At 37.9% G+C, this 24,932-nt stretch overlaps 1 protein-coding gene across 1 annotated transcript in view; it reads right to left on the reverse strand.

The window, feature by feature from the left end:
* Positions 1–5,972: 5,972 nt before the first annotated feature.
* Gad1 (glutamate decarboxylase) overlaps positions 5,973–24,932 on the reverse strand; it is an 87,128-nt gene continuing 68,168 nt past the window's right edge. Inside the window, exons 7-12 of the mRNA XM_019055834.2 lie at positions 17,311–17,482; positions 15,515–15,582; positions 14,236–14,314; positions 12,212–12,361; positions 8,958–9,152; positions 5,973–7,253 (exon numbers count right to left, since the gene is read on the reverse strand). Of these exons, the coding sequence (XP_018911379.1) occupies positions 7,080–7,253; positions 8,958–9,152; positions 12,212–12,361; positions 14,236–14,314; positions 15,515–15,582; positions 17,311–17,482 (838 nt within the window). The 3' untranslated portion in view covers positions 5,973–7,079. The remainder of the gene's footprint in view (positions 7,254–8,957; positions 9,153–12,211; positions 12,362–14,235; positions 14,315–15,514; positions 15,583–17,310; positions 17,483–24,932) is intronic.

The following is a 24,932-nucleotide window of genomic DNA, read 5'->3' on the forward strand; positions in this document are numbered from 1 at the left end:
ACTTGGAGTGCCAGGAATCAGAGAATCACAATTATTCTTGCGTTTTCAATTTTTTAGATAGAGAAATGTCAAAAATGTCAACCGCCCCTACCCCATCAGGATATACCATGTTTTTTTTGGCTCACCTAGTTTGTGGGTAAAAATTGCTTAATTTCTCTTTTCTTCTTTCTTGAGGATGAGGACCTTGAACATTACTAAAGCATCCCAAAGGAGGAGCGCTTTTTCACATCGGCTTCGGCATTGTTTGCAGCAAAATGAAGATAACTTTGAACATTTGACGGAATAACAGAGCATCAGGTATAAGAACTTCCACTTTAAAAAATAATAATAATAAAAAAATTGCTCAATTTTTCTTTTCTTCTTTTTTGAGGATGAGGACCTTGAACATTACTAAAGTATCCCAAAGGAGGAGCGCTTTTTCACATAGGCTTCATTTTTTGACAGCACACTTAATCCTGTGCATGTGATGTCGCATACTCCAACGATTGAAGGCGTCCCGCTTGACAACTTTAAAGTCAGCAGATTATTGCTCTTACTTGGCCAAATAAAGGAAAAAAAGTTGATACCATTGATTTCCTTAAACTAGAGGGTATTTGAAAGATAACAGTTTCTGGAATTTTCATTATTCGCGTTTCCTCAAATTTGCCGCCATGTTGAATTTTCCGAAATTTTATTTTGAAACAATGCCATCCAAACTTGTGACAACGTCAGTTGTTTTTCCTTGCCTTAAAGGGCAGTTTTCAAACTTTTCATTCCAGGTTTGTTTTTGTTTTTTCGGTAATTTGGAGCTCAACGGTGATTTTTTGAAATTTAAAATTTAAAATTTTGACCGGCTGTAACTTTTGAACGAGTGAACCGATTTTAATTTTATTTGCGTCATTTTTCTTGTCTTTTTAAGTTCTTTTTAACTATGTCTTAAAAAATGGGGGTTGCAATTTGAATTATGAAAGTTGCCCCCCTTTGGGGCCCCCCAGGAGGGTCCACCAAGAAAAACCCCCCATCGAAAAATTTCCCCCTCTGGATGATGAAGAATGCCACAAACCGCGACCTTCTATCTTTTTTTGTTCAAAAATTATACCCACTTTTCAGTTACTTTACGGACACCCGGTATATATGTTTTATTTATACATATATATAAACTATATATATATTCGCGTTTGTAAGTATGTGTGATTTGGAAGACCCTTGTAATTATGTTGTTCATAAGAAGAGTGAGTAATAAGTGCTCAGTGGAAAGCACTCAAAATCATAAAAAAATTAACATTAAAACAAACTACAAAACTAAAAGTATTTACTCAAAAAGTACCCTACAACAGTTGTATTCCTTATGATATACCAAAAACATAGGGAATATAAACTTGCAACATGTTTATTTGTCTTCTCTATGTGCACATTGTAAAAACGTCATGCTCATAATAATTATGAAAAAAAGAACTCCAACTTTTTTAACCTCTCATCAAAATACTGATTTTCTCCCAGGAGAAAAAAATGAACATCTACATATATTTCATATGATACATTGTGATCTATCCTGAAAAATACGGAAAGCATCATTGCATATTTTATATTTCAATCGCTATCAAAGCTGTGGAGAACTTTCTCCCTGTTGAACACTTTTCCCCCTCTAAAACTATCGAACGGATTTCAACCATCGTTTCATGTATCAAAAATAAAATACCAAATCTGCACAATCGATAGTTTCCTAAAATATTTACTAGGTTCAAATAACTCTTCTTTCTGAAACATTTAATCAGTACCTCGTATGTCGGCATATCATATCAATGTAAATTAATTACATTTTTTCTATACTGTGTCCCATCCAATTTTCCGGCATACATTCTTCTGTATTCCTTGCTGCGTCATTCGTCTAAGAGTATAGAGTCTCTTTGAATTTTCATTTTAAAATCTAAAAATAAAACCATGCTATAGACACTTTCAATCGTTAACCTCTCAAATAAATTTTAACAACTGGTTTGGTTTAGTGTCTCTATAGAGACATATTTTCTACCCTAATGTAACTCAGAAATTATTTGAACACCAATTCGAAAATATCAGCATCTCTGTTGCTCATTATGATATCAGAGAAAGGAGGAAAAATGATGAAACTTCAACCTTTTTTTTTTTCTTTCTTTGTTTTTGTTTTTGTTTTTTGGATGAAAATACTTCCTCTAACCGCAAGGGGAGCGAGAAAGGAAAAACCCTTTAGAATTTTAATTATTTCTTTTTACGCATTTTTTCATGCATCAGCTAAAAATGAATATTTATATCATTCCTAAATGCACTTTGAAATTACAATCTCTGACTAATATCTTAGGATGTGAAACAAAAGTTTTAAAATTATTATATGAATCAACAAAATTAAAATTTAAACAGTTTTAAACAACAATATAATTAAAATTAAAAAACATTGATTTTGAAAATCAATCGGTAAGATATGTTTCTTGGGTGACATTCATGGTATACTTAGAGCAACGCTTCCTAATCCTGTTATTACTTTTAATCCCTAAAATGTGTAATCAACCAATCCATCAAAATGCAATTACTCATCCAATCAATAACATAAATAAATCAATTCGAAAGCACATTTATTATTATGCTATCAAGAGATAACGAAAATCGAAGAGGTAGTTTAAAATCTTTGTTCCAAATTTCCAAAATTCATGTAGATTTTCATCAGTTAATCTTAGAGCTTTAAATCCCATGAGAGGTGTTTTCTCAAATGTGAGAACATGGATTTTGCTCGTCGTCAGTTTAAGAAGAAAGTAAATATATTAAATAACAGCAATTTCATAAACACCTTATTATCGCCTTTTACAAAGAGCAGATTATTTTTATGAATGTGTCGCGAAATAATAAAACATAGATCCTTAAATGAAACTTTGCTTTTCATGATTCCTATTATTTTGTATTATGAATTCCATTAGCTACTGCTATGAGGGTCCTTTAAAGACCAAGTTACCACGTTTCATTTTCTTTTCTTTTTTTCTTTTTTGTCAATCAAAATAATCAACTAAGCGTACACCTAGATCGAAACATAGCTCTTGTCACAGAGGACACACTGGCAAGGGTTTTATATTTAATTGGCACCTCTTGTTCAGATAAATAAAAAGAAATCCTTTAACGGACCAAGAATCAAATTGCTCTCTAAAACAAGTAACAGGAATCACATCTCTACGAGAAATAAATCTTTAGACCAAGAAGTCTTCTTAATATGTAAGTGTAAATAATATGTCTCTCTCGCCAAATTATTGCACGTAGTTGGTAGAAGGATCAAAGAGGTTAAATTTACAACAGTCTCTAAATCAATATTTACATTATTTTTCACAGGAAAACTAATGAATGAGTGGATCAGTAAAAATTCAGGCTTTGCAAAGAGATACAGTTACATGTTGTACGTGGCAACTTCTGGCTCGCAGTGTATTTTTCGTATCGAAATTTTGCATTTTTAAAAATCCCCTCCGTCCTCCCCCCCCTTCCCTTCATTTTAAAAATTCCCGTTTCTTGCAGATATCGAAGGCAAAGTTGAAAAATGTGTCCATTGCAACATTTGAAAACCTCCAATTATTCTTTTTATTTTAAATGAAAACACACCAACATTTTCCCCTAAAATGTTCTAGAAATATTTTGGACTGAGTGATAAAAATGTCTACGAAATTTTAAAAAAAACTAGGTATTGAATGTACTCTCTCTTAAAGAAAAGAACAGCGTAAGCAAAGACTTGTAACATTGCAAATGGTATGTATTTTTCAACTTTAGCCAGTCATTCATATGCAAGAGTGGCGAAGCCTGAATGATCGATTATCGATATTTCACCATTTGAAACTATGGTAAAGAATCGATTACCTTGGTGTTTAATGCAAACACCCCATGTTTATCGATCCTTTTCTGTAGGTTTAAATGGCAGATCAGTCGATACGTCTCTAAGCACGCCGAACCACCGATAGGTATGCAATCAAACGTCGGCTAACCTTAATACTTGCTAGAAAAATGTTAAACTCTTGAGGTCTCAAATTAATGCTGCGGCCAAAATCATCGCGCAGGATTAATTTACTCGTCCAAAAAAGCTCTGAGCTCATTCCTTCAATTTTTCAATGATTTTTTCATAAGAGCCAACCGTGAACCTTACTCAAGGCACCATGTTAGCCAACTACAAGATTATTGACATTGATTGACGAAGAGCTGAACAAAAAAGGCAAAGGGAAATTGAAGTGGTCACATTAGCGGAAGCCGATGGTCGCAATGGGAGAAGAAAATAAGTGATTAGACTAACCAACGGCAACTCATGAGACTCCATAGTTAGTACATTACATAGTTAGTACCTAAGTCTATTAGAGCCAAGCGTTTCAACCAATAGGATCGCTTCATTTCCCGTTTGTCTTCTTTGTCTATAAATTTCAATAATCAGCCCGCTACTCTCATTATGAGTGTTATAAAGTATCCGAGCTCTTCCACCGAGTGGCACCAGAACTTTTTACAACCCCTTATCTCAATTGCTTGGGACCCTTCCTCCCCCCTCCAAAAAATAATAATCAATTGTATTTGACAACTTGCACACCTAATAAAAACTAAGAGAAAAAAATGGTTTTAAATAAAGCGACTATATATCGTATTATTAACATAATATACATACTTAGTAACAATGCAACATAAATATTCGAGCTTTGTTAGAAACATTTTGGAGAATCGAGAGTAAATTTATTCATGTGATCTGCAGACTGATTGTTGAATCTCATGCCAGCGTGAAAAGATGTCAAAAAACTGTACATTAAGTTGCCTAATTAGGGCCCCGCCTTGTCTTTTACTTAGATACCGTATTGACACAGCAAGAAATAGTTTCAACAATCGCCCCGCTGAAAACAATTGATCACTAACTCTTTTGCTTTCTTCACTAAAATTCCGGGTAAACTCTCAAAATACTTAAACTGCAAGGAGAATAATTCTTTTTTAATGCTCCTCAGTGAAACATTGATCATTATTATCTAACAACAAAATTCTAGTCAAGGGTGTAATTGTCTTCCAGCTTTCATCCCGAAGTCATCTGAAAAATGATGTGCGTAGTGCATAATTCCGCATCTTGAAAAATTAAGTATACCTTAATAATTGAACATGCCGAAAAGGGCAGAGATCTTTGATAAATCAAATTTCAAATTAAATATCTAAATCTAATATAAAAAATAGCGCTCTCAAATAAAATAGTACATATCACTGGTTGGGAAATTTTTTGAAGTGCATGGTAACTTGTAAAATAACTTTTAGTAAAATAATTTTCAACAATACCCTTACCTCCTTAAATAAATTCTCTTAATCGACACTTTCATCAACAATTTCTTTAATAAATTTTTCCAATCATCAACAAATTCAGCGAGAACAAATCAAGCTTGGCCAAAAAATTTGAATTCGAATTTTATCCATCTTACCTATCTTTCAGGCTTTTATTTCTCTTTCTAATAGTTTGGATAGGAGCCTAAAGACCTACGTACCTACTCACCATTTCTGTAGTATTACATTTTTCCTAAATCATATACTTATAAATGCTATTTTCTACACTTTGCCTTCAAATATTTGAGTCAAAGATAAGTTTCTTGTCCAATTTCTTGGTTTTACGGTGACTTTGTCCTTGTCGTTATTTTTTAACACTTAGAAAGGGCTGCTCATACCTTGCAGTCTTTTCAAAAAATAACAATCATCTAGTCGACCTCTTTTCTCTAGCTGAACGAAAAGCCATAGAAATTACAATTTCAGGAAACAATATTATGTTTACGGGCATGGGTTCTACTTTTTCCAACAAACAATCCCTCCAGTATGCAATGTCAGCCCCAGTACTTTCGCAAATAAAACATGACTGTCAAAAACAGGTACAGACCTACTTACCTAATGTAAAGAATATGAAATAAGTACCTAAATAATAAATACATTCATTTTATGTAGGTATATTAAAGCCAAACAGCAGTTGCAAAATGCATCAGCCTCTATTTTGTTTTGTTTTTTTTTTTTTTTTTTTTTTTGTTTTTTGTTTTTTTCTGTGGGAAATCACCACTTAATTAGACAGGTACTTTGCTGCTTTGTTCCTCGATCAAGCGCTCAACCGATGGAGCGCGTATTGATTTCACCCTACCACTTGAGTTCTAGAACATTATAGGGTTGCAGCAATGGAACGGTCGAAGATTTTCTCAAAATTTTTTTCAATTACCCGACAATACATCCGGTAATGCAATTTTATATAAATTAGCAGGCTAAAATTTACGTTGCCGCGAGGTGTACAGTTTTTTTAGTATCAGCTCTGTGGGTTGGGTGCACTTTTTTCCTGTATTTATCAGAAGAAATTTGGCAACATCAAAGTATTCATAAGCTGCTTTTTCGCAGGCTACTTCAAAGTGTACAAAAAAAGACGAAGAGCCTAAAGAGTTGACATAAGTTGTAGAAATAAGGTGTACATATTCCGGAGTGGGGCGCCTTCCATTCGAGTGATACATCTCGCTTTGTCATTAAGTTAGTTTAGTTGCGTGACCCAACTTAACCCAACCTGACTCTGTAGCGATCGGTTCCCGAGCTTTGTGACCTATCAGAACGATAAAAGTCCTGTATGTTCATGAACAGCCGCAACAAAATATTCCAACGTTTTGAAATTGCTTTGTTTGTATTGTTTTCTTCAAGGAAACTCATCAAATTGTGTCTCTGTGACTTTTTGTTACTTTGTAGGTTTGGTAGGTGATCATCATCTCGGCTCATGCATCGATCCATTTTTTTGAAATTTGATGTCAAATGGTAGTATTCAACGGAGAGCTCGAGTCCAATTTTCAAAATTATAAAATCCAAGAGTGGGAACTTGGCCAGAAATGCTATCTCGGCTGTTATCAGAGCCATTTTTTGAAACTTGGTTCATTAATGAAACTCTATACTAAATCTACCTTTAATAAAAATCCTCCAAGGCTGATGCATCTTCTCTCTTATTGTTAATTATTTTTTTCAATTTTTTATTTTTATTTTGTTAAAAATACTCTTTTGAGAAATCAATAACAACGAAGCACCATTTAAAACTTGTTGCTGTGTTTTATCTATCATGTATACTGCGAAACTCACTATAGGTCATGACCAAGGCGGTCCAACTCAGCCAAGAGGAAGTCAATATCACTCTCTGTCACAGCAGCACTTGAAATAATGTTGCGGAAGAAATTGGGGGTGTCCTTCTCCGGCTGATATCCTATCATCAAAGTTCCGGCTTGCATCATCCTACCTTTTAAAACTGGCGTTATCTGTGACAACAAACACACAAATAAAAATTTGAAAAAAGAAGTAGGAAATATGGATAAGTGGGGAGTTTATTAGGCCCTGTCCACACGAGCGCGGTTCGAGGAGCTTATTCGACGAACTCCTCAGTTTCCCTAAACTTGTTCCTTAAAACGAGGGATGCTGTCCACACGAGTTCGCCCGAACTGGAACCGGAACTTTAATAAAACTATACAACTATTGCAAAATAATAGATTACAGTAGCCACAAGAGAAACAAAAACAAATGGAAAGACATAAAGGACGTAAAAAACAAAAAGAAACAAATTCACAACAAAAGAAACATAGAAGCTGGGAGCACGGGGGAAGTTCCGGGGTTTGGAGGAATAAGTTCTAGCCCAGCTAAAACTTGTTCCGGGAACAAGTTCCCCGAACCAAGCTCGTGTGTACAAAGGCCTGTTTCCTTACCCAAGTAGCATTTTTCAACGGAAAATAACATTTTTTTGTTATAAAATTGCTAGGATCGTCAACATCCAAGCGATTCCCCTCGATCTTATCAGAATACTATTTCTATAAAATCGCGTTCGATAAAATCGAAATTTTATACCTCAATTAATCACGACTTTTTGTTCGATAATATTGCGATAAAACGCCGTCGATAAAATCGCGCAATTTTATTGCAGATTTTGGCGATGAAATGACATTTTATCGCTATTTTTTATCCGATAATATTGCAATTACCTAATCGACGTCGATAATATCGCAATCACTTTTACTTGAGTATCAATTTTAGTGGCTGTGAGTTATAATTTATTCAAAATTTCAGTGTTGTACAACAGGTTTTCAAAAGTACGACACAGGACTTACAGAAATGTTTTCTGACAAGTCGTAGCACTCCATGCTTGATCAAGATGTTTACCTACTTTTTCTTTCTTTTTGTCACCCCTACCCTATTTTTCTCAATTTCCCTGGCCAATGTGAAGTAACCGATTTTTGCTCTTGTTTATTCTCATCAATATACTTGAGTATTTCATTATTATTGGCCCAGTGCCTTTCAGGGGTATTTATTGACCACGTTAAGCAGAAAGGGACCAAGCCACATCAGCTACTGCCAAATTTAATCGGGTATTTCAATTTTCTCATGAAAACGGTTTTGCGGATTTTGCGCAACTTTCAGTGTTTATCCTGCGTAAAACGAGGGAAATTCCTCATAATTGTCAAAGGAATTCGCCCAAACGTCTCTTGTAAAAAATTAAATTGCCCAGTTTTTGGCATTGGCTGATGTGGTTTGCTTCCTTTCTGGTAAACGCGGTCCATTTATTGAGAAAATTCATTTTGACCGTGCCACAAAAATTGCAAAGTTCAATTATGAGCTAATGCGCACATCCATGATTCATTTTTCATTGGCTCAAATCGACGATGAAACTCCAAAACTTTGTATCTCGATTTGCGATGTTGAAGATTTCCTGCCATACTTTATTTTTCATCGAAAAACTATTCAACGCGAACCCGTACAAACTTCGGTGATTTTTCTTCTCAGTACGAAGTAAACTCTGTGACAACTTAAAAGAATGACGGCGATTTCTGCGCTTTGCCTTCGAAGAAAATAAAATGTAAGCAGCGCAGCGAGTTTTTAAAGCACTGCGAAGGAGATTATGTGGTTTGGCAGTTGCGCCGTCGAAATGCGCAGCATTCAGGAGTTGAAAAATGTTTTTATTCGTTATTGCTTACCTTTCCTAAAATTGCTTCCCGCTCCGTACTGTGCTGCATAGACCGCAAGCGAGTTGGAATGTACCAGAAACTAACATTCACACACTCTGGTTCAAGGAGGAGGTAGTATTTATCCGGCATAGATTTTATACGAGCGACCATGTACTCGCTCAGTTCCATTAATCGATCCATGAGTTTTTCAAATCCTTCATCCCCCTAGGAAAATAAATTTATACATCAAATAAAAAAGGTTAGTAAGTAAGAAAGTGAGTAAGTATAAGTAAGTAAGTAAGTAAGTAAGTAAGTAAGTTAAGTAAGAAATAATATTCCAATTATAGTGCCAGTGCGTTAATCACTTCTAACACAGCAGGTAGCTAACTTTTTAATTGATTTATTTGGTACAAATTTAATCGCATGCATGTACTATAAAGCCGTGCACTCTGATATGATTATATTTGAAAACATTATTTATTTTTCTCTAAATCGGCACTGCGTGAAAGCCATAGCGCCCTTTAAATTGTTGCACCTCTGACGTAGGGACTTTTTTCCGCTTCCAGGTGAGTCGTGAAAAGCATGGAGTCATACCTTCAGACCACAGGGCTCGCTTGGGAATTGGGATACGTCCTTACGTCAGAGGAAGGACGAAATGTGCGCTACGTTGCCTCTAATTATTATTCAAAAAGTGTCAAATGTTATATCAGGAAAACATTATTTCAGTATGTAGTTATGTTTGCTGTCAGCTGTAACGCAACGCAACCGTCGACTCCAACTATGAAGGAACTTTTAGAGTGTCCAAGGTTCGAAGGCAAACTTCACAATACCTACTGTTGCCTCGACAATAATTCTTGCAGAAAACAAAAAATTCCAAATGTCAACTGACGAGGGAGAACAAGGCATTTTTCGGCGTTCGTAAAGTCAGACTTTTTGCTCGCCGAAAAACCGAAGTTTCTGTAAATGAAATTGAGCCCTGGACGAATTTCATTGAGCTTTGATCACATAATCATCAGAATGTGCTGAATAGTTCTTGATAAGTTGACGAGGTACCATGAGTTAAATGAGGGAGGGAGTTTTTGCGAATCCCAACTGTTCTGCCGTGCTAAGGAAGGATGCTGTATAAGCACTCAAACGAATTTACTGGGAAAATTCTATTTTTTTTTCCAGGCAATTATGTTCGCAGTTTTATCTAAGATATCTTGAAAATTTCAAGGAAGAACGAGCATAGGTACCTAATTTCTTCAAAAATATAGGTATTTTTATTCGGGGAAATTTGGCAACTCTCGAGTGTTTATACAGCGTCCTTCCTTAGCACGGCAGCGTTATTACTTGCCTATCAAGGTCGTTCCCATTAACCTATGTGACGAAGGCCCAGAGACAAGAGACCCTAGACTAGTATATTGGCCATGGTGGAAGCTTTTATTTTCGGGACTTCAGCATTCTACTGTTGACTTACCGACATGGTTGATGTTTAACAACGTGTTGGCAGTTTCGTTTTGCAAACAAGTCGAAAATGGCCGAAGTTTAGGAAACTTGTTTGGCCCATGACGTCACCCGAAGCTCATCATCGACCATGTAGGTAGGTCAACAGCCGAAATTATGGTGATGACTGTTGCTCCCTTATAATTGTCCATGAGGAACTGTTGAATCCCCGAAAGTAAAAGCTTCCACCTGTCGCCAGAGGCCAATGGAGGGTCTCTTGTCTCTGCAAAGGCCTTGTCTCCACGGGACGTTTTCATGGGATTTTTCCCAAGTTCGAATCGCAGGAATGAAACTTCTGGGATTTTTCCCAGTTACCGTCTCCACGGGACGGAGCCCATACGGTCCTGCGACTAGTTTGCGCGGGAAGATAAATTAGTTAAAGTCGAGTATTTAACCGGGATTAAAATAATAATTGCACTCAATTGACAATTAAATACATTATTTTAACGGAACAAACATGAACAATAATGGAGTAATCAACAAAGTAACGCACAATGCGTTTTCACTTCTTCTTCCTCTCTCAGTGGGTCCTAGCGAGCGGTACAAGGACCAAACTTGGTACTGGTAAAAATATTGATTAACTCAATATTTTTCCCAACTTCGCAAATGGGATTTTTCCCCGGGACAAACCCCGTGAAACGGCCCGTGCATGGAGACCAGGCCTTAAAGGTCTCTTGATTTTAGTTTTTCCCCTTATTGTTTTGCGAGTGATAAGCTAAAATTTACCGATTTCACTGTGAATGACCAATACACTCCGTATCTGATCAACGTGTGGGCTTTGAAAATTTTCGAAACGCTTAATAAGTCATGCACGCGAACTATTAATGAAACTAAACAGCTTGGAATGCTTCTATTTCTACCAAATAGGTACGTAGAATCCTGTATTGCACTGCGGCATCGTTGCGTTGGCTATTCGCTTCGAAAAACTCCTTCGACTCCCCGCGCGTAGTTCAAATTGCATAAGCAACGGATTGAAGGAACCTCAAATGAGGCCAACAATTCAAGAGTCAAAAGTCACGGTTTGGAATCGGCGGCTGCCATCCATAAATGGACTTTATTTTGCAATTCGGAACTGCAACTTCTGTCTCAGTTTAGAAAAACGCGTTTACCTACCTACCATTGGTTTCCCTACGCACATAAGTGTTTAACAATTAAAGTTCAAAGTGCAAAATTTAGTCAAAATAGGAAGCATATTTGACATCCCCATGCCGTTCTCTAATAGGTTTTACAGGGTGTCCCAAAAGTCCGGTCCACGCTTCTAAAATTTTACGTAATTCATATTTTGAAACGAGACTTCGCGGATGTTCGTGGGTCAATGTAAGGTACTTTTGGAACCCTCGAAATTTTTGAGGGGTCCACGTGATTCGATCGACAGCCGTGAATCAATCGGCAAACCCGTGAATCGACCGAAGTATCCATAAATTGATTGACAACCCCGTGAATCGATCGAATCACGTCGATCGGTTCACGGTCTTATTTTTTGATCAATTTTCGTCGATCGGATCGACACCGTTTTTTTATCATTATTGTCGATTTCATCGGTGTCGATCGGTTCATGTGGATCAATTCACGTTAATATTTTTCGATCGAATCCACACCCTCCTACAATACATTGATCAATATTTTCAAACAAAAATGTGAAGAACTGTCGAAGAAATCAATGTTTTTCATGTTTCCTCGTAACTTTAATTTTGGCGGTTACGCTCTCCTTCAAATAACCCGTTCAGGTACCTACGTTCCCGACCGTATCGGCGAATTGTTTGACAAGTATAACTACGTATCAATTAAATGTAACTTGCCTTAGCCCGCCATTGAAGCCAAAGCTTAAATATGTCATTGTGTCGGCCGCATTGGATAACTTTGTCTCCTGTATCATACTGCACATCGTACAGTTTATCCTGCATGAACAGATACTCTGCGCTCATTTGATTACAGCTGATCAGCAGACCCTGCAAGTCGAAAAAAATCAACGACATAAAATCAGCATGAGAAATTTTAGGAGATTATGCAGATCCTTTGATTGAAGAACCTGGAGTTTTGGGCGAGATAATTAAATTATTATTTTAAAATAAGCTCGTCGCATTCACTCTAATTTAATTTTACATTTTAAAGCTACCTATAGAAAATTTTGAAACGACGGTGAAATTCAAGAAACATAGATTTTGATTGCAGTGTTACAACACTGCCGCCTTTTCTTTGATATTCTTAAAGATTGTCACGTGAAATTTTTGCGCGGATTTTCCGAGAATATTCTTGAGCGGTTAAGGAAAAATTAAACACACCTTCACCAACTTGAATGCGATATGCCTATGTTCTGGGTAGTTTCACAGTTTGGGATGTTCTCGAGATTTTCGTTGAGTGCTTTATTGTTGAATTACCGGAAATGATACCGATCCCCCAAGAATTGGCAACACAGCCTGGAAGGCACCGACATCATACCTAACTACACGCACCTATCTTGCTTATATGCGAGTTTTTAGATTTGATGTACAACAAGTGGATTGCGTTTTGCAAAAAGGAACCAAGAGCATTCCTATGCTGCTAAGATTGTGCAACTCGCATTCCTTGCAATAAAATTACTGAAATCCTGAAAAAAAAAAATCAAATTTATAGGGTAATTTTCATCTTGAAATTATATTTTATTGGTAGTAAGATAAACTTGTCTAGATGATCAGTTTAGATTTGCAAGGTAAAAAGAATGACACAATCTGAGCAACATTGGAATGCTCTTGGTTCCTTTTTGCGAAGACAATCCAAGTGAAAATGTATCAGTGAAATTGCGAACTGCAATTTGCGTCACTTTTAGTAGGGATTTTATTCGGAGGGTATGGATTCGATCGACATGAATCGATCGAAAAATGAAAACGTGAATCGATCGACATGAATCAATCGACACCGATTCGATCGACAAATTGTTAAAAAACCGGTGTCGATTCGATCGACATAAATCGATCGAAAAATGAAAACGTGACTCGATCGACGTGAACCGATCGACACCGATTCGATCGACAGTTAATTCAAAAACACCCGGATCGATTCGATCGACATGAATGGATCGAAAAATCAAAACGTGAATCGATCGACACCGATTCGATCGACAGCCGTGAATGGATCGACAAAAGCCGTGAACCGATCGACAAACCCCGTGAATCGATCGACAAGCCCGTGAATGGATCGACAAACCCGTGAGTCGATTGACAAACCCGTGAATGGATCGACAAACCCGTGAATGGATCGACAAACCCGTGAGTCGATCGACAAACCCGTGAGTCGATCGACAAATCCGTGAGTCGATCGACAAACCCGTGAATCGATCGACAAACCCGTGAATGGATTGACAAACCCGTGAGTCGATCGACAAACCCGTGAGTCGATCGACAAACCCGTGAGTCGATCGACAAACCCGTGAATCGATCGACAAACCCGTGAATCGATCGACAAACCCGTGAATGGATTGACAAACCCGTGAGTCGATCGACAAACCCGTGAGTCGATCGACAAACCCGTGAATGGATCGACAAACCCGTGAATCGATCGAATTTTGTCGATCGAATCGGTGTCGATCGATTCACGTCGATCGATTCACGTTTTGATTTTTCGATCCATTCATGTCGATCGAATCGATCCGGGTGTTTTTGAATTAACTGTCGATCGAATCAGTGTCGATCGAATCGGTGTCGATCGAATCGGTGTCGATCGAATCGGTGTCGATCGATTCATGTCGATCGATTCACGTTTTCATTTTTCGATCGATTCATGTCGATCGAATCCATACCCTCCTTTTATTCTTAACATAATATATTTTCATACTTATGCAACTCACCGGTTCTTTGAAATGGACTGTTGAACATTGCAGCAAAGTGCCCATGAGCTTGTGTGGGTTCCAAGTCACTGAGTCGACCCTGGAACAATAATTGATTTATTTATTTATTTATTTGGATGTGCTATCATAGAGGAGCAATGTAGAATATCAGCCCAGACTCTATTCTCCATATGCCAAGGACGTTTTGACGACATCAGACAATACTTGAACATCGACAGAATATTCAATATTCTACCACAATTCGAAAAAAATTGGAGTTGGAATAATTAGTTAATCATTTTTATCCCCCTCAGATGACGTTCTAAAAAAGTTTCAACTTTCAAATACAAAGAATACCTGTCCAAATTTCTGTTTTAGATGCGATTTTAAAATTCCAAGTGCAAATAACAATAATTGAGGGGCTTGGCAAACAAGTGGAATGAGCGCAGTCATCGCTATTTCAATCATAACGCGTAAAAGGTTGAAAATTACATGGAACCTCATGGAAGAAAGAAAATTCGAACTCAATTTTTGATCATTGAAGTATCACAATCCCGACTATACTCCTGGCTGATTTTGTCGCCAGATATAAGAGAAGTTGCAGTAGTCAGAGGTACGCTACGGTTGAGTCTGCCAAAAGTGTGGTTGGTTTAACCATACCTCTGGCTAGTGCAGTTACTCTAATACTCTTATAGGTATGTGGCGCCAAAATTAGGTTGGAGTGTAGTTGGGATTGTGATACTTTTTTTTCAGTGTAATCATTTGGCAATGGCGAATATCAAAAGCAAAGTATCAACCAGTGAATCCCATTTAAGTCAAAGATTTTTGTGACACATAGTTTTCACTTTCAAAATATTTCAGATTTGAATTGCATTACCTCGATATTAACGTGCCCTGAGTACATTGTAGGCACTTCCTATTTTACCGCAATGAATCAAGATACGTCAAAAAGCAGGAGCAATAAAACTTCGTACACCTGGACCGTCAGAACTTTGTAAGTATATAGTCTTTCATGCAGATTTGTATAACATGTAGCATGTATCCCAATAATGATGTCCCTTTTCAGCAAGTGTACTACGATTGGCATTTTCAGCATCAAGTTGCCAAACACCTAGAACTTGTTCCGTTTGGGACCAAACAGTTTGTGTGAAGAACTGTATGCAAATACCAGCATAGCTCCTTTAAATCTCCAGGATTCTCTTGAAATTTTTAACAATGGATTGACGCAGAGGGCACAGTCGGTTTTATATGTTTGCCCTGATAACGATTTCTTAACATCATAATATAAAATCATCATCACCTTTCAATTCCAGATAACCGTGGGTGCCTATATTTCTTCGAGAACAGCAATCCGCCTCCCCAGGCTGCCTGCAAAAAAAAAAATGCGAATATGCAAATGGCAATATGCAATGGAAAATAAATTGAAACTTATGTCAATTGTATTGCACTTCAATAAGAAGAGCTCCTTCAATCATCGAATAGACAACATACACAAAACTCCGGAACAATGGCAATACCCAAGTAGCATGGATTGCAATTTCATTGCAATGGATTGTGAGTTGATTGCAATTTTTGCTTGTTGCCTATACGTTCATTTGAAGGCGCTTAAAAAGTTGCAATTTTATTGCAATAAGTTTGCAAGAAATGTAGATTATGCTTGTTGCCTAACCTTCTTTTTCAAGGCACTATAAAGACTGCAATTTCGGTGCAATCATGTTGTAACAAATTCACGCCATGTGCCTGGCATCCAATTCTCTAGTTGTTTTAAAGTTTTTTCGACTTAAATGTCTCACCTAACCCATATAGCCCAACATATTTTGAAAATATTGTCACCTTTATCAAAATATTTTCATGGCAATATTGTAATTAAGATATTTTCAAAATATTTTTAAAACATTTTAAAGGAATATTTTGAAAATGTTTACAAAAAATATTTTTAAAATAATTCAAAAATATTGCCTGTAAACATGCATATTAAAAATATTCCTTAAGAAAGTTTTGAAAATATTTTAAAAATATTTTTTGAAAATATTTTTAAGTTCTCAAGTTAGTATGTGGTGTAATTTACACCGGTGTAAATTTAGTGTGAGTACCTATTACGTGATATCGAAAAAAAAATCAGACAAAAAAAATATGAAAAAAATAAATAACACGAAAAAAAATAAATAATAGGCAATGAAAGAAGCCTGAGAAAAACGGCGTTAATCAAATCTATGATGAATGTTGAGCCACGCACTGACGCAATGCATGCGATAACAGCCTTAACAGGCGTGATTTCAACCCTTCTCATCATCAGCTCCCTGTAGCTCAGTGGAAGAGTGCTCCGCTATGGCATTCGCGGGTCGGGTTCAAGCCCACTCAAGGGCGTCCGGTATTTTATGCTGCTAAACGTCGTAGGACATTAGGTAAGCATGGGTTCGAATTATTATAATTTCCCCGGAAAATTTAGGGGTTGAAATTTAAAGGTCGTCAATATTGAAATTTCTTTGCAAAAAAAAATTGCAACTTTTTTACAATGAGGGGGTCAGATGTTGTAAAATAATTGCAATTTTCTTGCAAGAAAGTTGAAATCATCTGGAAATTTTATTTCATTTAAATTGCAATTTTTTCGTTGCAAAATGCTACTTGGGTAATTTTACCATGTAATTGCCCTTAACTTGCAATCGGTGCTAGCTGAGCATTGAATACTCAAAATCGAAAGACGTTTTGGAGAAGTTGGCATAACTTCGTCTCCCCGACAAAAGGGCGTAGTTCCATTCCAAGATTGTAAAATTGACGCAAAAATTCAATTTTCACAAAAATGTACTCGTGCAATTTTTGTCTCAAATTGTTTTCAGATTTTTGTGTGAGATCAGAAAAAAACAGCGATGAAATTTTCAGTTAGAGGTGCCTAAAGATCTCCTGGTGAAAATTTAATTTGTGAGGTTGGCAGCATTGCAATATAGTTACGTTTTTTTGTAAGGGAAACGACGACAATTAATTGCACAATCGTCTTATCTACCAGGATACTTATAATTGACACTTGAAACATTCATGACGGCGTTCCATGTTTTGAACACAAGGAAATGGGACAATGAATGACGAGAGTGCACTTACATCAACATGACACCAGAGCTTATATTTTTGGCAGATATCTACTATTTCGTTGATTGGATCGAAGGCTCCCAAGACAGTAGTGCCAGAGGTGCAATTTACAAAGAAGGGGACGTCTCCCCTCGATTTCCTCTCAATTACCAGTCGCTCCAGTTCCGCGGGTATCATTCGCCCTCTGTAATAAAGGAAAATAAAGTCATGAGAATAAATATTTGCTCCTAAAAAAAACTGAATGGATTATTAGACAGGGGAAGGAGTGGATCAATTGCGCTGGTCACAGAAGAGTGTTTTGAAGCTTTATCCTTGTGGATCAGCTAGAAATAATAAGATCTAGGCGAACAGCAACGTTCTACCTTCAATATTAACCTAGGTATATCGCGCTTTGAAAAATTCGGTTTATGACGTCATTCACCACGATAGTGACACCCTTGGTTTCTTCCATCGTCGTTTCATCAGTCAGGCCCTGGTAAAAATGGCAAGTGCTCAGATCAGTAGCACTTGCCTTTGAAACAGACCTAAACACTGATGTCAGTGCTGCTGGGCGCTGATCTGCTACGTCAGTGTTAGGTCTGTTCCAAAGGCAAGTGCCTCTGATGTAAGTGGCACTGACCTAAGTGTCTCCGACGTAAGCGGAGTGGACACTCCCAGGATTACTGTAGAGGCAAAAGTTTTGTTAATTATCGATCCGCCAGGTACGTTAATTCACTATTTGACTACCAGGAAGGGCTGCTATGATTTCTCAATCAAAGGTAATTAACACAATCATCAGTCATGAGTACATAGAGTCGTGATGTAAATGGGAGAGCTGGCGCCATGTTCTGCTCGACGAATTCCGAACCCGGTGTGCGCCGAGTTCGGGTCGCTTTTTCGATACATTTTCGATTCAAAATGGCGGTGCGGAATACGCACAGATTAGTCGGTAATTCCTATCTCCGTTGTTGTTGTTGTTGTTGTCATCGGATGGTCGGGTACCCGTGTATCGCAAACAATCGATTATGTATCGAAAAAGTGACCCGGCGTCACAACAGGAGTCTCGGAATTCGGGACATGGAAAATGCTTAAAAGTGGCGCCAGCTCTCCCAATTACATTACGATTCTATGTACTCTATGTCATCAGTGGACAACGCTCGTTCCCATGCGGTCTCCAATTTATGTACTGACTACGCCCGACGTAGCTTAACCTCGGAGATCGACCTAGCGACTGAACCATTACTCTACCTGCGCGTGTAAAAGTCAAGGGCGTAATTATGCCATTTCAGGGCACCCAGGAGTAAGCCACCGAATAATGATTTTGTCTTTGAATTTGAATCCGATACTTGACTTTTTTATTATATTTTTTAATCAATCAACATGTAAATGAAGTTTTTTAAGTTATGTTTCTTTGAAAAAAAAATGGAACGCATTATAATTCAAAATTATAGCTGAGGATGTAAAAAAAATAATTTAAGTTGAAATGATACAAAAAATATAAATTAGCAGTTACAAAAATTGAAAGTAATGGAGTAAAAAGTTGGAAAAGAATCAAAAATAAATTTGGAAAATTTAAAAAAAAATTAAGACTGAAACATTTCAAAAAGAGTTAAAACTGAAAAAAATTAAGACCCAATTTAGAACATTTTTTTTTTTTTTTTAAAAAAAAAACTCGTAAGTTTAAAAAAATAATAATGCTCAAGTAAATACATCTAAATACATATTATAATAGAATGTGATAATATTTTTACCGATCTCGTTTTTTTTTGTGTTTTAATTATTTACGTGCCATCATAAACGAAGAAGGTAAAACAAATTATTCAAGAGTGTTGATACCGAAACAAGTTTTTCTTCCCTCTTAGAAAATCCCCCCCCTTCTAAAAAATATGCCTCTCCGTATGATAAAGTTTGTGGTCCCCGTATCCCGAGGGAATATTCATCGACGAAAATGAAATAGGGTAGGGGAAGGGGGAGCCATCTCTACTTTTTGGGAGTGAGTGCGGTTCGATTAAGACTGATGTCAGAGAATTACCCTCTGAACCAAGTCCTGACCTCAGTCCCGCTCACCCCAGAGATATCTCTGCACTTAGTGCCTCTTGCCTCATCAGTGCTGACTTCTTGGGTAAGTGCTTTAACACTTACGTCAGAGAAAACTGAACTGACCTCAGAGCAAATTGCACTGACCTCAGTGGAAAATTCACTGATCTAACACTTGCCATTTTTACCAGGGGGGGGGGGGACACATATTTTGTACCGGTTTCTCACCGTGAAACTTGGATGAAACTAAGGTGGAAGAAACTAAGGATGTCACAACCGCGGTGGATGACGCCACAAACCGATTTTTCAAGGCGCAATATCTCTGTTAATATTGAACGTAAAAAATTGTTGTGTGGACCGATCTGATTAATTCTAGCTGGTCTACAAGAATGAAGCTTCAAAATACGATTCTGTGACCAGCGCAACTGACCCCTTGTCACTCGTCTTCTACAAGGGCGTATCTCGATTTCTACGTGAACCATGTTCTCCGTATCGCACTCAATGCTTTCCGCAGCTCATGCAGAAATCTGGATACGCCCATGTCAGAGGAGCGACAAAGTAAGTACTGCAGCACACATTTTGCCATCGAAAATTTCATGCAGGGCACTCTAAACGTATGTATTACTAGCCGTTCTGGACGGGTCCATTTCCACAGCCCCCCCACATTCGAATCTTAAACCAAAAATTATATCATAATTTTGTGCTAATTTTGTGCTATTTTGTGCCGCAAATTAAAAATTTTGTGCTGCAAAATTAAGGGGGGAAACGCTCCTCAAAATTGGGGGGGGGGGCTGTAGAAACGGTAGCCCCCCCACTTTCAAATTTTCGAAAAAAAAGAATGTCATAATTTTGTGCTAATTTTGTGCTATTTTGTGCCGCAAAATTAAGGGGGGTAGCAGCATTCCAAATTGGGGGGGCTGTAGAAATGTTTGCCCCCTGTTTTGATTTCTCGGAAAAGGAGTATGTCATAATTTAGTGCTAATTTTGTGCTATTTTGTGCCGCAGCGAAACATGCAATTTTTTCAAATTTAAGGGGGGTAACGGGCACATCAAATTTTGGGGGGGCTGTAGAAATGTTAGCCCCCCTTTTTGATTTCTTTGAAATGGAGTATGCCGTAAGTGTTTGTGAATTTTGTGCTATTTTGTGCCGCAGAAGAACGCTTCATTTTTGTAAATTTAGGGGAGTAAGCGGGCACATCAAATTTCGGGGGGGGGGGGGGCTGTGGAAATGTTTGCCCCCCTTTTTGATTTCTTGAAAAAAAAGTATGCCGTAATACTCTCATAATTTTGTGGTATTTTGTGCCGCAAAAATAAAATTATGCGCTCCAAAATCAGGGGGCTTAAATACCACCCCAAATTAAGGGGGAGGGTCGCAGGTGCGGCAGCCCCCACTTTCGAATTTCGAGAAAAAAAGCACGTCATAATTTTGTGCTAATTTTGTGCTATTTTGTGCCGCAGAAAGAAAATTTTGTGCTCCAAAATTAGGGGAGTTAAATACCATTTCAAATTGGGGGGGGGGGAGCTGTAGAAACGATAGCCCCCACTTTCGAATTTCGAGAAAAAAAGCACGTCATAATTTTGTGCTAATTTTGTGCTACTTTGTGCCGCAGAAAGAAAATTTTGTGCTCCAATATCCCGTGCAAAGAGCGCCGGATCTCCCGTCTGGATCTCCCGCCCGGATCTTTCTTGAGTTGCCACGGTGCTTGGCCCTTCCCGTCTGTCAGAGGAGCGACAAATTAAGTACTGCAGCACACATTTTGCCATCGAAAATTTCATGCAAGGCACTCTAAACGTATGTATTACTAGCCGTTCTGGACGGGTCCATTTCCACAGCCCCCCCCACATTCGAATCTTAAACCAAAAATTATATCATAATTTTGTGCTAATTTTGTGCTATTTTGTGCCGCAAATTAAAAATTTTGTGCTGCAAAATTAAGGGGGGAAACGCTCCTCAAAATTGGGGGGGCTGTAGAAACGGTAGCCCCCCACTTTCGAATTTTCGAAAAAAAAGAATGTCATAATTTTGTGCTAATTTTGTGCTATTTTGTGCCGCAAAAAGAAAATTTTGTGCCGCAAAATTAAGGGGGGTAGCAGCATTCCAAATTGGGGGGGGCTGTAGAAATGTTTGCCCCCTGTTTTGATTTCTCGGAAAAGGAGTATGCCATAATTTAGTGCTAATTGTGTGCTATTTTGTGCCGCAGCGAAACATTCAATTTTTTCAAATGAGACATTTATCCTAATCATTAAGGAGCCTTTTCGGGGGATATATACCGTTGGGTGTCAGCGAGTTCCAAATCGAATGTTATTACCACGCTGCGCTGCCAAAGGTTCCGGCTACCTGCGAGCCTGTGACTCCGGAGCGGAAGATTCGGGTTCCGCCGGAGCGCTAACTTGTTTTACAGTCCCCGCCCCTCCCATTTCAAGTGGTATTTAATCCCCCTAATTTTGGAGCACAAAATTTTCTTTTTGCGGCACAAAATAGCACAAAACTAGCACAAAATTATGACGTACTTTTTTTCTCGAAATTCGAAAGTGGGGGGCTATCGTTTCTACAGCCTCCCCCCCCCCTCCAATTTGAAATGGTATTTAACCCCCTTAATTTTGGAGCACAAAATTTTCTTTTTGCGGCGCAAAATAGCACAAAATTATGACGTGCTTTTTTTCTCGAAATTCGAAAGTGGGGGGGGGGGGGGCTGCCGCACCTGCGACCTCCCCCTTAAATTTGGGGTGGTATTTAAGCCCCCTAATTTTGGAGCACAAAATTTTCTTTTTGCGGCACAAAATAGCACAAAATTATGAGAGTATTACGGCATACTTTTTTTTCAAGAAATCAAAAAGGGGAGCAAAAATTTCCACAGCCCCCCCCCCAAAATTTGATGTGCCCGTTTACCCCCCTAAATTTACAAAAATGAATAATATCTCTACGGCACAAAATAGCACAAAATTAAAGCAGAAGCATGGCATACTCCACTTTCAAGAAATCGAAGAGAGGGGCAAACATTTCCACAGCCCCCCCAATTTTGAAATACCAATTTTTCCCCCTTCAATTTGAAAAAATTGAAAGTCTTGCTATGGCACAAAATAGCACAAAATTAGTACAAAATTATGGCATACTCCTTCTCCGAGAAATCGAAACAGGGGGCAAACATTTCTACAGCCGCCCCAATTTGGAATGCTGCTACCCCCCTTAATTTTGCGGCACAAAATTTTTTTCTTGCGGCACAAAATTTTTTTCTTGCGGCACAAAATAGCACAAAATTAGCACAAAATTATGGCATTCTTTTTTTTCGAAAATTCGAAAGTGGGGGGGCTACCGTTTCTACAGCCCCCCCCCCCCCATTTTGAGGAGCGTTTCCCCTCTTAATTTTGCAGCACAACATTTTTAATTTGCGGCACAAAATAGCACAAAATTAGCACAATATTATGATATAATTTTTGGTTTAAGATTCGAATGTAGGGGGGCTGTGGAAATGGACCCGTTCGGGGTGCGCTTTGCGCGTCCGTCACGGCCAGCCAAGGGGCTGCGCCCCCTGGACCCCCGATCACTCGCTACGCGAGAAACATTCGCCTCGCTCCGCGAGCCATTTTACTCAGTGATTGGACATTTGATCACTAAGATGTATACATTTTGGAGACTCTGGAGGCAAAAATGATTTCGTCACAGAACTTTGTTGCCGGAGCGTGCCATCATTTGCACATGAATAGATGTGTGGAGATGAAGCGATGATGGGGATCGATCATTTCTTCAAAAACGCATTTGACTGGGACGTCATCCCATCGGGTGACGGAAAAAGACAATCCATGGTTCTTCTTCCACGATTTGACTTGCTGAAGTGGCAAAAGTTCATCTTTACCTCTTAAGAAGATTATCGGTGGCGTAGGGGTCTAAAAACTGCTCAACGATAGCATAGTTCGAGTTCCGAATCGCAATGAGCCCACTCGTGTTTTTTTTTTTTTTTTTTTTTTTTTTTTTTTTTTTTTTTTTTTTATACTTTCATCGCATATAAATTTCTCTGGTGTTTTTGTTTTATTCTCTCTTATTGCATATTAGTATAATCATATCCTCATTTTATTTCATTTCCTTTCCCTTTCCTTTTTCCCTTTCTGTGGCATCTGTGTCCATTTACAATTATTATTTTAAAATAGCTTTCCCTTAGTATACAATGGGCCTGTTGCATGCAAGAGATACAGCCGCGCGAATAGACTTTTTAGAGGTTAAATGACACGAAAATTACGATGGTCACATTGAAAAAGTCTGAAATACACTCCTTATTGCGCAATTTGCGTTGCTAGGAACGCGCTTTTTCAAATTTCCCGCGTCTGGGGGCAGTTTTCTAATCACCAGAAACGAGCAAACGGCGGGCTCGGTGATTTCCGGAGTCGTTGTTGTTGTTGTTATTTTTTCCTTCAGTTTGTTTACAAATCCGACGTGATCTCTTACAGTGGTCCTTTATGAGGTAACCAAATCGATTAACTTTTAAATATCCAACGCAATTCTTCTACATTTCATTTCACGATATCACGAGCTCCGATTTTTAGGTTATGTTGTCAGTTTTAGTTGACCGGAAATAGCCGCGAGTTCCTGTTAATTTTTTCCGTTAGAAAACTGCCCCCAGACGCGGGAAATTTGAAAAAGCGCGTTAATAACAACGCAAATTGCGCAGTAAGGAGTGTATTTCAGACTTTTTAAATGTGACCATCGTAATTTTCGTGTCATTTAACCTCTAAAAAGTCTATTCGCACGGCTGTATCTCTTGCATGCAACAGGCCCATTGCTGCTTCAAACGGAATCAATTGTTTTAATGACATTTCCGGCTAAATCATGGGTTTTCCCAGGAAGGCAGCCTCTCTTCCCTCCCGGACTCTATTGTTGCCAGATAAGTTGCTTTATTAACACTTTTCCCAATTAAAATCCATGTAAAACATTCACATTTATCGCACAATCTGGCAACCTCTCGAGTGAAATAGAAAAAGGTAGAATCGCTGAAAGTCTGAATCCTTCGAAGTTTATATTAATGATGATGATGATGATGATGATGATGATGATGATGATGATGATGATGATGATGATGATGATGATGATGATGATGATGTGATGATGATGATGATGATGATGATGATGATGATGATGTGATGATGATGATGATGATGATGATGATGATGATGATGATGATGATGATTGATGATGATGATGATGATGATGATTGATGATGATGATGATGATGATGATGATGTGTGATGATGATGATGGATGATGATGATGATGATGATGTGATGATGATGATGATGATGATGTGATGATGATGATGTGATGATGATGATGATGATGATGATGATGATGATGATGTGATGATGATGATGATGATGATGATGATGATGATGATGATGATGATGATGTGATGATGATGATGATGATGATGATGATGATGATGATGATGATGATGATGATGATGATGATGATGATGATGATGATGATGATGATGATTGATGATGATGATGATGATGATGATGATGATGATGATGATGATGATGATGATGATGATGATGATGATGATGATGATGATGATGATGATTGATGATGATGATGATGATGATGATGATGATGATGTGATGATGAT

The sequence above is a fragment of the Bemisia tabaci genome, chromosome 2 (assembly GCF_918797505.1).
Source record: "Bemisia tabaci chromosome 2, PGI_BMITA_v3".
Classification (NCBI taxonomy): Eukaryota; Metazoa; Arthropoda; class Insecta; order Hemiptera; family Aleyrodidae; genus Bemisia; species Bemisia tabaci.